We start from the raw sequence: 14,269 nt of genomic DNA, 5'->3' as shown, positions 1-14,269 counted from the left end.
TGCTCTTGAATACATTATCCCTATAGAATCTAGAGAGAGTTCTATGGATTTCAGTCCTGACATTCAAGTCCTGTATATGATTAGTATCTTAGTCATGAGAAGCCCAGAGTTTTCTATCATGTATCGCTTGTTACTGACCTCGCTTAATCTTATAAAAAATAAATCCAGCAAATGAACTGGTAGTTGCTCCACTGTAAGAAAGGTATTGTTTAATTTGAACTGCCCCATTCCAGCATCCTAAATTCAATGAAATGGATAGTATGAGTTTAATAAGTAACTATAAAAGGATGATATTTCAAAATACACAATTTACAAATTGTTATACGACTATCTTTTTGCCGTGTTATCTTCAGAAGGATGCAAAAAGAGAAGACAAGCAGGAGTAGATGTCCAAATTAGGCAGCAGTAGAAAAGTTAATTAAAAAAGCTAAAAGACAAAAGAAGGGGAGAGGACTTCATTGCTCAGCCAGGCTCTTCACAGTGGTGCCTGGTGAGAGAGAGAGAGCCAACCATCAAAAGTTGAAACAAGAGAGGTAAAGACTGGATATAAGGAAAAGCTTTTGTATCATGAGGACAGTCAAGAAGTGGAAGGAGGTTGCCCAGAGAGGTTGTGCAGTCTCTATCCTTGGAGGTTTTCAAGACCTGACTGAATAAAGCCCTGAACAACCTGGCCTGATATCATGGCTGACCCTACTTGGAGCAGGAAGTTGGACTAGAGATGTCCCGCAGTCCCTTGCAACCTGAATTATTCTATCACCTATAATTGTACAGTACTGAGTACCCAAATGCTGGGAGAAAAAAGAAAGTCTTTTTACAGGAATGGTAGAAAGGAAAAAGTATTTCCAGATGAGAAAGAGGTAATAGAGTTCTCAGTTCAGTAGCATTTTCTCCACTTCTTCCCCATAGCAACCCCAGAAGGGGGCAGCCATGTTCATAATTAGGAGCAGGAAAGATGTCAGTCTAAAAATCATACATCATACTAGTGCTGGAGTAGGTTATGGGACTAGAATAGGGAGTGTGCCAAACCAATTTAGGCAGTGAATCAGCCAGGAAAGACTACACATGATAGGCGTAATCTAGAATGCTTTTTTCCTTATGCTGTGTTTTGCTTTTGTGACTCTCTGTTATAATGAAATTTTATTTCTATACTTATCTTGACAGAATTCAGTAAGTGTATTCTTTTATATTTAAACCTTGTAATATCATAAATCTGAGTCACTCACATACAGAAGACATTTTCCCCAGAAAAGCAGACATAATTAAGGTGCACTGAAATGAACCATGCATGCTTCCTACGTTCAGGCCTCCTCCGGAGTCTTCAGGTTGCTTCCATACAAAGACGCACGTGCCTGTATGTAGACTGTTAACACTGATTTATGCAGAGACATGCAACTCTCCTGGTATGCCTGGAGATAGCCTGGAGCTTCTTTGATGAGCAGCAGAAAAGTGAAAAAATGGCTTCAGCCTTGGGGTGAGATGGGAAAGAAAGTGTCACTTTCAACTTGTCACACTGACATAAAGTTTACTTAAGATTGTCTTCCCCACATTGTTTTTACTGTGTCCATTATCATACAAATGTCAAAGGCTGAGTTCCATTCCTGAGACTAAATATATTTTTGCCTTTGCATTCAAAGCAAAAATAAAAATAAGGAGAACTCTTCTGAAGTTTGCAGCTAGATGGAGATGACAGTGATGCCTGGGGGGGTTGGGGAAGCAATGATTAGTTTCACTTTAAATAAAAATGAAATAGTTAAAAAAAAGTTTGTAAAATTTCAGTATCAAGAATACTAGTAAAGATCTATGAAGATATGTACAAATATTAAAATAATTTTTGATTTCAGGAAAAAAGTGGGGTTGAATGTACAATCACAGAAAATAACTTGTTTATCTTATACAACTTTGTTTCTCTTTTAGTGGCAAAGCATTACTATAACACTGGTTGAGAAAGTGCAGATGGTTGCTGTAATCCTAGGATCTCTGTTCTTAGTAGCAAGTGTGACTTGGCTTCTATGGTCAGCCTTCAGCCCCTATGCAGTATGGCAAAGAAAGGACATCCTTTTTCAAATCTGCTATGGAATGTATGGTTTTATGGATCTAGTATGCATAGGTAAGCTCAAAAATGTTAAACAGCACAGACCGTGGTTTAAGACTATGATTATCTATTTTTCTAATTGGTCACTCCAATTCTTTGCAGATTTACTCTCAGCTGATACCTTTGACAAATACTGTTTTTTAGAGTGTTACAAATACTGCAAAGAGAAAAGAACCAAAGAGACTTTACTCAGATTAATCAAATCTTCCCCACAAGATGTTAGTGGTGAGAACAGAATTAGTTTAGATTACTTGAAAGTATAGATGGCTAACGAAGTTCAAGAAGTTAAACAGGTGAAAATAACAAAGACTTTATTAAAAGAACTAGTAAAATTACGTGCTCTCAGATCTCCCCCAATGCTACTTTGCATTAGATTGTACCATTATCAAGCATAGAAGAAGCCCTTGAGGATGTAATCAAACTATATTTCCCAAATTAAGATGTACAGACTTATACAGATCACTGTGCTAGTAACAGAGAAGAATAAAGAAGTCTGGCATGAGTTCTTTGTCCATCATAAACACATATGAAACACTAGTGCTAAGTATGATAACTTACTATACTATCAAAAAGTCTCAAATTATTTAACTTTAGCTGCAATCTTAGAAAGGAAAATGCAATTTATTGCAAAGCTATTTTGACCAATTTTGAACTATCTGAAAATATATGGATCCAGAAATATTTAAATAGAAATCTTTTTATTAATTAGTAAACCAGTTCTGATTGAATGTAAGAATAGCTGCAATTAATTGTAGAGAGAATTTAATAACTTGGAATAAACAACATTAAACCATATTCTTAGAAATGCAGTTCCAAGAAAACCCAGAGGTCAACTACCATATCATGTTTGAGATTTCTGGGTGATAAATGTTGATGTTATCCCAATCTCATATATGGCAGTTCTGAAAAACAGTTCTGAATTCTGCTCAATAAGGTGCAAAGAAACAGAGTGATTCTTAATATCCAGGATTTTGCTCAAACCACAAAGTCATATCATCTTTTATTGACACCATTCCATTACAGTCAGAGCATTTATTTATATTTCAGCTGGATCATGGGTTCTATTTATTTTATTATTTCTATAAGAGGAGCCTGTTCTGGAATATTTTACAGCACAGGCTTTCTTCTGTGAAACTAAATCTTCTTAGACGTAAAAATGAACTGAACCTAGGTCTCCATCACTCTGGACAAGTACTTGGGTTTTAAATAAAAAAAAAAGGGGGGTCAGCTGCATGTTCTCTTAGGTGCTGATTTTTGAATACCACTTGTTCCTGCTTAGCACTTAATTTCTGATGTTTCTCCTTTTGTTAAAAAAAAACAACCTCTAAATGGAGGCAAAAGTGTTTTGCTTCAGGCATATTAAATTTTTCATTTATATGGAATTCCAGTTGTGGCATAGATAACAATTTTCAAAATTTTCCTTTATTTTGGATTAACCAGTTGGAGTAACCAGTTATTTCAAACTATTTTAATTTGTTTCCATGTGTTTGTTAAAACAGCTTAATCAAATTAATCTCAAAATTGATTGAGACTGCCTGTAGATGAACAAGTGAAAATTAGTGAATTCATCTACAAAAGTAAACTATATTAACGCATAGCTTCAATAGATTGGTACGTGCAGCCATGTGCCTGCCTTCCAAGCCAGCCAGGGTCAAGCCCCTTCTGGACTGGAAGCTACTGAGCTAACATGTATCTCACATAGCCATGAAGCTTATAGCCTGACTGGCACCAAACAGCAGCAAAGTGGAGGTACAACTATATTCGCCCACCTGATAAACTGACCTGTCTGTAATTCCATAAATGCATATTTTACAGTCATATCATAAACAATAAATCTGTTTTTTTATGTTACTTTTCCTGAAACTGACTATGATTACATATATTTTGACACTGTTTGTGATTATAAAGTTTAGTGCAGGTGTGACTTAACAATTTACAAAACTAAACCCAGAAATTCAGAAAGCTGTGCAAAGGCAGCTTGGTAACTGTGTAGAATTCTGCTGATTCAGATTCATTCAGCCCACTCAATCTGCATATATTTTAAAGTAATCTTTTGCATTCTGTAAGCCTGTAAGAATAAGAAATCTTGTAACTTTTGAGAATATTTATTAATATATTCAATTTTATTCAATTTTATATTTTATTTTCATCATAAAGTGAGGGCTTTTAGACTGAGAAAGCATTTGAATAAAGTTCCCTAATAGATGGATGTAATATTTATTCTGGAATGATTTAAAAAGCACAACACTGTCCATTATGCTAATGACTTTCTGAAGGCATTAACATATGATTTGATCATTGCATATTATATCTAATCTCTTATATCATGCAGCTTGTAATGCTTACAGCCAGCCATAGTTCCCATTCAATATTTCCTCTGCTATCATTTCCTCCCTTTGTAGAAAGTCATCCATGACATTCTCTGTCAGTTAGATCTTAGTCTTACAAAGGATTTGCAATGAATTAATACCTACGCTACTACTAGAATCTTGGTTTATTTCAGTGAAAATTTATGCAGATGTAAGGATTTGCTTTAGCAACATACATTTCAAGACAAGTGCTTGAGTTATTGGTGGTATGACCAAGTATTCCAGCTGCCTTCAGTTATGCCTACCTATAGCTTTGCACAAACAATATACGTATTTTGGCTATTTGTGAAGTGTAAAAATCTGTGCTTCTTGAAGTATTTTGTTGTGGACATTTTTAAAAGCAGGTTGCTCACTGTTAATGACATATTTATATTATCTCTTTGAAACCTTGCACATGTTAATTTCTATTTTTCCAATGGCTGATTTACATTCTATAGGTAATAGATGGTTATATTCCATAGGTAATATACCACCCACTTCCTTATGAAGTAAATTATGTGTAACATATACTTTAATTCCTGGTTTTGCTTTTTGTTTTACCAAAAGAAATATCTCAGAAATTACAGATCACCAGTATTCCATTCCAGCATACCTATTTTATTTGTATCAATTGTTTTCCTCATTCTACTCTAAATTCATCCAGAATTCTAATTTCTTCCTAACAGGATTGTCTTTTTTACTTAGTAGGATTAACCCAACAAGTCTCTCTCTAGCTTGTATATTTGTTCACCCAAGCTGGACATAAAGCTCTTCTCTTCAAATATTATTGGTGGTAGAATTTCTCCTAAGGCAAACCTTGACCATTTAATCAAGTAGACTACCTGTTACAAATCCTGAGCTATATGCAGTGGTAGTGGTAGGATCAGAACATCCATGTTGGGATTACCAAAGGCAGTGAGTTCATGAGTTAATACGAAAGGAATGAATGATCTAAACCCCTTATTTGGACACTGAAGGACAGTACGCTAAGTCTTTGCTATTCTGTTTTGTAGGCCTAACAACTATTTCTCGTAACACTGAAGTCATATTATTTTACATATTTGCATTGGAAAGTAATCATAACTTTAGTCATAAAAGGTTCCAAGGTGGACAACCCCCCTTGCAAATAGTAACAGCCCAATTGCAATCCCAGAACAATTGTGCAACTTCCCTAGAGCCTGAAAAGCAACTAACATTGTACTGAAAATGTGAGTGGTGCCAGTACTATGGCAAGGGAGTAAGAGACGGGAGCCAATGTGGGGTGTGGATAAAGCTCTGTTAAAGCATCTCTCCCTGCTCCCCAGGGAATTTGATGCCTAGCAAAATTTTGCAAGTTGTAAAATTGTACAAGCTGAATTTATGACTAACCCATCTAACTGCGCTTAGTACTTCTCTATTCAGAAAGCCTTCTTTCATGTTCTATCTAATTCTAAATAGTTTAGAAAAAGTTATATTGCTCTTTTTAGAGTGGATAAGTTTCACTTCAATGCTTTCATCAGTTTCCTGAATCTTTTTTGTCTTTGTGGACCGAGATATAGAATAGGATTAAGAGATGGCATTTCTGTCCAGTGATAAAGGCTGTTTCAGAAAAGTGTCTTTTATTCCCCAGTAATAGTTTGTGATGTCTCCAAGGCTTTTTAAAGGCCACAGATTTCTTCTAAATTCTGGACCTGCAAGAAATTCTAATAATGTCTGCTTCTGGAAGAACCATTCCTAAATGACTGTAAGTTAGAACAGTGTGGTAAGACAATATTGGAGTCTAATGCCACATCTGAAATAGGAGGAGTTACCTTTATGTAAAGACATTCAGTATGAAAAATTTCAAGTATCCTCGTGACTTAGAACAAGAACCCCTTTGGACAGTGCCAAAGAAAGAATCTCATAGTACTTTGCAATAAAAGAAAAATAATTATGATCCCCCCCAAAACGCTATTTTCTGGATCCTGCTATACTCCCTACATCTTGGAAACAAATCCTGAAGACAAAGCCTTCTCAGAGCCTTAGGACATTTTGACGGGTCCATCAGCCCAAAACTATGTTCCTAGTAGATGTTAACTGGACAGAACATCAGAACAGCTAACTACCAAATTCTAACACTTTCTCTTGGGGTCATCTGGTTCAAACAAGATATTCTGCTGACCCATACTTTTTCCCCAAGCCTAGGATTGTGCAGGTATGTTCTCTGTGCTGTTGAAACCATAATACTTGGAACAAAACACTATTATTTCTCTGCTTGAAAATACCTTTCAAAAGAGATCAAAGATCTATTGGAATTCTTTTGCCTCTTCTATATAGGTCTTTTTGAATCTGTAGTTTTACCAGATGGGAAATGAACTCTTTCTCTCATTAAGCATTGCCCAATCTGACAAATTTATTTCAAGCCTTGCAATATTTGATCCTTTGTTCCTTAGCTCCTTTTGAGTATATGTGAATAACGTCTTCCATTTTAAAGAAAAATCTTCTCTTCCTTGCCATTGAGAAAACATAATTTCAGTAAATTTTGAAAGCTCAAAAAAACAGAAAAAAAGAAGTGCTTAAAAAAACAGTCCTATGATTTTTTTTCTTTCATAATTTTGGGTTTATTTGACAGTTTCAATGTACTTTACATACCCAAATGATCCTTTATTGACTGCTTCCTTCTCTATTTCAAAATATGTTGCATGTTCAGGTTGCAACGCAGAGCAGGCAGGTATCAGAAATCTTTACACTGGGGAAAATGGGTTCTCTCAGTTTTGCTTCATCACAGTCTTGAGGGAAATGGGACCAGACAGTACTATGATCCAGTGACAGAAAGAGGGAATGCACAGGTATGCTGTTACCCCTCTACCATTCCACAGAAAATCTAACAGGAAAAAAAAGTGATCTTAGTCACAGTAATAAAAACATGACTTGGTTTGTAGATTAATCCTTTCTGAGATGATACAGACAGTCTGATGGTGTGTTTATGTATTAACATGGCTGCTAAATATTTAGAATAGGTTGCTTTATGTATATCTGAAAAGATGGAGTTAGAAATCTTGCAATCAAGAAAAATTTCCACTAAAATGCTATGTTTCTACAAAACAAATTTACAATATCTAACATTTCATTAAGTTTATTTTGTCTTAATTTTACTGCATCGGATGTTTCAATAATTCTAGGCAACTTAAAAGGCTTACAGTTGCAACGTTTGCTATCATGCCCTTCTGAAAGCAATCTTTGTGTTTCTCCATCTTTAAATGTAATGACCTTTAAAAATGGATTAGAATAGGCATTCCCATCTGGAAAATCATTGCACTTGAATCTGAAGCTTGCCATTCATATAAATGTTTTACCATCATTTCTACTTATGTCATCTTTCTTCTAATGCCTCATTTCTGGTATCAGTTAACTCCACTAAGAGACCTCAGACCCTTAAATCATAAATTCATTCTTTAGGAAGAGATTTTATACAGGCCCTTAGCATAAAGACTTATAGCCTATGACATCATAGATTTTAATATAGATTTTTGAAATATATAGGTACGTTTTGGGTAAGAAACATACTGGACAAGTAGTTTATAAATGTGTTTGGCTAGGCAGGCTACTCTCCTCCCAAAGCAGGAAATCAGAGAGAACATGTGATGTTGCTCAGAAACATACAAATTGCCAGGCTTTTTGAGAAGAAAAACCTAATAAGAAGGCTGAAGTTTCCTGAGACTCCTCAATAAATCCATATTTGAAATACTTATACATGAAAGTATGCATGTATATGTGCATATTTATATACATAAATATATATATACACACACATACATATGAAAAATGATGAATTTCATTTAAGTTAACAGAATTGCTTGCACAGTTACAGTAAACATAAATATTAGCTAGATGGAAGCAGATTGGTCTAGTCAGGACTCCAGATAATCTATATTTTGCTTGAAGGACATTTTAAAAGATTTTCTCAATTTTTTGCCTACTGAATTTCAAAGAGAAAGAATAAGGCCTATCATCCTTGCCATCCTTATCATAGTTAATAATGACATTTATCTCTTTCTTCTTGCTCTACTGAACCAAGAAAGGGAAGATATTCTTCTTACAGATGTTTCAAGTTGTCATAAATCTTCTATGATCCCAAACTGAACAAAAATATGAAAACAGTAAAATTTGTTTATAAGGATTTGTACAAAACATGCTACAAAACATTCTTAAATCAATTTAAGACCATCTTGTCCCTTATAGAAGATCTCAACTTACTTAAAGATCTCGTTAAACCACTACAAGTCTACAAAACTACAAAACAATACAAAACAGTATTTAAGCTGTATTTAATGCAAACAAGGTTCACAATAGCATAAACAGTCAGTTTACAAATCTACTGGCAAAATTGACTTATATTGGTTTACTTAAACCCACATACTTTATTCAATTAGGCACACTCAGGTAATGCCAGTATTGGCATATATGTTGAGTTTGCATTCAAAAGGATGTTATTGTTAGTTATGAGGGCTGGGAATTTTCTGTAAATTTTGGATTTTGATTAACTATATGAGGGAAAGGTTTAAAATTATTATAAATATACATGTACACTAAATGCCTGCATGCTTTTCCTCCTAATCTTAAATATATGAATAGTGGTTCATATTGCATATGAATAATTTATTGGAATTATCAGTTGCTAATAATTTAATGAGCTCTGCTTAATCTGACAGCATGTGGCATTATGAAGTTACATCTTATTTGCTGTCAAAATGATATCCAGTGACATTTTGTAAAAACTAATGATTATCTTCTTAATTTCAGGACTGATAGTACATGAAGGTGCATCTGTTTATCGAGTGTTTAAGCGCTGGAGGGCTGTCAATCTGCACTGGGATGTGTTAAATTACGATAAAGCTACAGACATTGAGGAGAGTAATCGAGGAGAATCCTCAGCAGGAAGGACATTGTGGTTACCGCTGACTGCTTTTAGAAACAGAAATTTAGTTCATCCAACACAGTTGACCTCACCAAGATTTCAGTGTGGCTATGTATTGTTACATCTGTTCAACCGCATGAGACCTCAGGAAGATTCATCAGAGGATAACAGCTCTGGGGAAGTAGTGATGAGAGTGACCTCAGTGTAAAGATTATGTTCACTGTGCTACACAGATAAGGATAATGTGCCCTGATGTTTAAGGACATTGGAATGTAGTTGTAATGAATGGTGAAACCATTAACACTTGAAAAATATATATACACATTTTTAAAAAATTTAATGTTTTTTATATGATCAGCTAAATCACAAATACATTTTTCTGAAAAAAAGATCTCTTGATTTTTATATAGTCTGGTTTATTAGATCTTTTTGTCAATTTGTACCTCAGGTGTGTATGATATAATTTAACTCTTAGGTCTTTGAATGATGAGAAAACTCATTTTTAAGTAAAAATATATTTAAATGTATTTTCTTAAACTCTGGCTTTAACCCACTACTGTTATTTTCCAACTGACAGGAGGATTAAACTCAACAATCTTCTTTCAAAAAGAAAAAAAAATGCTAGCACAAGTTAAGTATTGTTTCTTTCCTGTATCTTTTGTTGTCGTTGTTGTTGTTGTTTGTAGCTCAGTTCAGATTTATGAAAATAAGTAAGGGATATAGTGTTCCTTACATTTAAGCAGGGAAGCCCAACAGGTGCTCTACAAAACATGAGGGAAGATGCCAACTCTTCTTTCAGCTCTCCCACATGGATGAGCAGGATGTCAGATGCAAGTATCACACAGACAGGGATAGAGACTGCTGCAGACTGCTGGGGCTGTGCCTGCTCACAGAAATAACATTGCCTTCCAAGCAGTGGTGCTGTTTTCAGCAGCCTGTGAACTTCCAATAGCATCTGACTACAGGGCATTACCCACTCATATTGTTTAAAATAAAGAGGAAATGTATATTACAACTTCTGGAATAATAATGAATCCTAATTGAAACTGAAGTAGACTTAATGCAGTGTCTTAATTTTGTCAGGGAACAAATCAGGATATAAAAATGAGGCAATATTCATCTTTATCATGATAACTAATCAGTGCTGTGAAGTTTGCTTCTCTGTTTTCATCTCATGGCAGAAATTCCAATATCATTTAATCAGAGAGAACTGGAAATAATTTCCAAATGAATAATTTAGCCTGTTGCAAATCAAGATGAAAAACTAAGGCTGACTCTGATGGCCCTCACTAATTTACAACAGTTGTGCATTTTTCTCTTTCAAAATAAGTTATAACAAATGATTGAATATTTGTAGACATACATTGTGCAGTAACCGAAGCACTGCAGATAGAAAATTTCCTTTCAGGAATCAACAAGACAGTACTGGAATCAGTCTATACCTTCCCTGTGTAAGAAGCTTGTGTGCTATGACCAGACAAAGGGGACTTCTGCGACTACACTTGAAAGTGAGATTGGAGCTAAGAGGTCCTTTATATATTCATAAGCGTTTAGCCAATGAACTCTACATGTGGAATAACATTTTGCATCACTATCTCACAAATTCAAATTTACATTTACTAAATTACAAACAAGCTAAACACTTAAAGTGAAAAGAAGTATTTAAGCCATTAACAACAAAATACTCTCAATAAAAGCCAGTTTATATGCTCCCTGACAAACTACCAATATAAAACTGGCAATCTCATCAAGAAACTACGAGAATTCACTTCCAGATTAGCTTTAAATAATTTCCCAAAGGAGGAATTTGTGCAGAAACAGAAGGTGAGAGAAACTATATTGGGGAAACCTGCTGTATTACTGAGAAATAACTGTTCTTAATTATTATTTAAACAAAACCCTCTTTCCCAGAAGGAGCACGATTCCACATGACGAAGTTGAAATCAGAATTAGTATCTTAAAAGCACTTGCAATACAAGGAGAATTCATTCTTTGCTCAATATACTTGAAAGGTTGTGTCTCATGCCTTTTAGGTATGGTCTGTACATCCTAAAAACAAAATTGAGAAGTACATGAAAACATTTTGTTGTAAAGAAATGTTTTTCATTCACATCCAAATAATTAGGTTGCTGGAAAAAATGACTCATTAGAAAAGATCAATAGATCTAATTTAAGAGAGGAGAAGATTACTGTGTACAAATATTTGAAAGACACCTGGGTCCAGAATGCTTAATAACAGCTTTTCAGGGAAAAAAATAGTCAAACAAGGTATAATGAAAAATAATAGTAAGAGAAATGTTTAGGGCAAATAACAGAAAAGTCTTTTTAACAGTAAGATTTGTGATCATTAATTATTTCTATGGCACAATAATTTTTCCTATGTCTGCATTTATATATTTCTATATATAGAAAGCAAGATCAGGAAATGATAGTGACAGGATTAGTACAGGCAGGGTGAAGCTGTGAAAGAAATGAAATCTTTGGCTGTATTGTACTGAAGTGTGTTTTCAGTAGCAAGAGTGCCTTGTGCAGGATATGAATATTTCTTCATTGACCTTGCATTTAGATTTGTGCAATACTACATTACTGTCATCTACATGAAAGACAGATGAATTGAAATCAGGACAAGTGCAGATAGGGGATATTAGAATGATAAAGGAATAGGGATTGTATTTCACATGAGGAAATTAGCGTGGCTTATTCTGCTTAAGAAAACAAAGGTTGAGAATTAATGTTACTGCTCTCAGTTAATAAATTGCAGAATAAACATTCTGCAATTGCAGAAAATGGACAGATAGGTTACAAATAAATTTAGCTGGATGTTTAAGGTAGTTTTAAAATATTCGTAGAATCACAGAGCAATTCAAGTTGGAAGGGCCAGAGGGAGGTCATCCAGTCCAACCTCCAGGGTCACCTATGAGGTCAGAATAGGTTGCTCAATGTTTTATACAGTCGGGTCTTGAAATCTTCCAAGGACAGAGACTGCACAGCCTCTCTGGGGAACCTGCTCCACTGCTTGACGGTCCTCAGGGTGAAAAAGTTTTCCTTCTAGCCAGAGTAAATCCCTTCTCTTGCTTCATCTTATGCCTCTGCCTCTTATCATCCCACAATGCACTGCCTGGCTCCATCTTCTTGATACCCTCTCATAAGTACGTGCAGGCTGCTGTGACGACCTCCCAAAACTGTCTCTTCTCCAACTCTGTCCCCAGCCTCTGCTCACAGGGCAAGTGCTCCAGCCCTTGATGAGCTTGGGGGCCCTCCATTGAACTGGCTACAGTTTAACCAATGCTTTTCCTGTACTGAGGTGCCCAAAACTGAATGTGGTATTCCAGATGTGCTCTACTGAGTCCTGAGTAGAGGGGAATAATCCCACTCCTCAATCTTCTGGCTGTGCCCCTGTGAGCACAGCCCAGGATGCTGCTGGCCGTCTCTGCAGCCAGGACACACTGCTGGCTCATGCTCAGCTTGTGCCTGCCAAGGCCCCAGGTCCCTTTCTGCAGAGCTGCTCCCCAGTGAGGCAGGTCCCAGCCAAGTTTCTCTGGACGGTAGTCCTGATCTCAAGTGTGTCCCTCCAATTTGGTGTCATTGCAAGCTTGAGAAGAGCAAAACAGGACAGGTCCCAGCGTATACCCTGCATTACTCCACTTGTTACTGGCCTAAAGGCAGAGTATGTCCCATTAACCACCACCTTCTTGACCTGATCATCCAGATGGGTTTTTTAATCTAGCTGTCCAACCATCCAGACTGTAACATCCTAACTTTGACAAAAGAATATTGTGACAGACAGTATCTAAAGCCTTGCTGAAGCTAAGGTAAATGACATCCACTGCTCTCCCCTTGTCCACAAATGCAGTTCTTCGATTAAAGAAGGCAGTCAGATGGGTCAGGCATGATTTGCCCTTGGTAAATTCATGCTGGCTGTTCCCAGTCACCTTCTCCTGCATGTGCAAAAATATGGGCTCCAAGAGGACTTGCTTCCTCATTTTCCCAGGGACAGAAGTGAGAGCTGGCTGGCCTGCAGGTCCCCGAGTTTTCCTTTGGGGCTTTTCTTGGGAATGGGTGCAACGATTGCCTTTTTCCAGTCACTGGGGACCTCCTCTGATCTCTACAAGCTTTCAAAGACAATGCAGAGTGGCCTTGAAAAGGCATTGCCAAGCTCTCTCATCACCAGTGGATGAAGTCCATTAGTTCCACTGACTTTTGAGAGTTGAATTCTTGCATGTAATCCCTGACTCGTTTCTCACCCACCGCTGGTCATTCCTGTTCTTGAGCCATTTCACTAAGCACAGAGACCTGGGAGACCGTGGTGGTGAAGACAGGCAAAGAAACTATCAGGGACCTCAGACTGTGTCCTCTGTCACTAAGTCAGCCACCTCACTCAGCAGTGTTCTCTCACCTATGCATTCCCTGAACAAGGAAGGTTGAGGTAAAGGACATCCACTGCTCTCCCTCTGTCCACAAATGCATTCCTTTGATCCAGAAGGCAATCAGGTAGGTCAGGCATGGTTTGCCTTTGGTAAATCCATGCTGGCTGCTCCCAGTCACTTTCTTCTCCTGCATGTGCCCAGAAATGGGCTTCAAGAGGACTCACTCTCTGATTTTCCCAAGGACCAAAGTGAAGGCAGACCGGCCTTTAGGACTCTAGGTCTTTTTTGGGTGCTTTTCTTGGAGATGGGTGTCACATTCGCCCTCCTCCACTCACAGGGGACCTCCCTGATCTCCACGAGGTCTTGCATACAATCCCTGACTCGGTCCTCACCCACCACTCGTCATTCATCTCTTCGTTGAGCCCCTTCACTATGCAGAGAGGCCTGGGACATCTTGCTGGTGAAGACTAGGGAGAAGAAGTCAATGGGGACCTCAGTCTTATCCGTGCCCACTGCCACAAAATCACTAATCCCACTCAGCAGTGATTACACTCAGCAGTGATTCCACTCAGCAGTGGTCAGTGAT

At 36.9% G+C, this 14,269-nt stretch overlaps 1 protein-coding gene across 1 annotated transcript in view; it reads left to right on the top strand.

Annotated features, from left to right (window-relative positions):
* Nucleotides 1-9,951, top strand: part of MARCHF11 (membrane associated ring-CH-type finger 11) — a 29,651-nt gene extending 19,700 nt beyond the window's left edge. The window contains exons 3-4 of the mRNA XM_026121848.2: nucleotides 1,915-2,107; nucleotides 9,202-9,951. Coding sequence (XP_025977633.1) covers nucleotides 1,915-2,107; nucleotides 9,202-9,524 — 516 coding nt within the window. The 3' untranslated portion in view covers nucleotides 9,525-9,951. The remainder of the gene's footprint in view (nucleotides 1-1,914; nucleotides 2,108-9,201) is intronic.
* Nucleotides 9,952-14,269: the final 4,318 nt, after the last annotated feature.

The sequence above is a fragment of the Dromaius novaehollandiae genome, chromosome 2 (genome assembly GCF_036370855.1).
Source record: "Dromaius novaehollandiae isolate bDroNov1 chromosome 2, bDroNov1.hap1, whole genome shotgun sequence".
Classification (NCBI taxonomy): domain Eukaryota; kingdom Metazoa; phylum Chordata; class Aves; order Casuariiformes; family Dromaiidae; genus Dromaius; species Dromaius novaehollandiae.
Note: the sequence above shows the minus strand (reverse complement) of the source record. Positions and strands in the feature narration are given on the sequence as shown.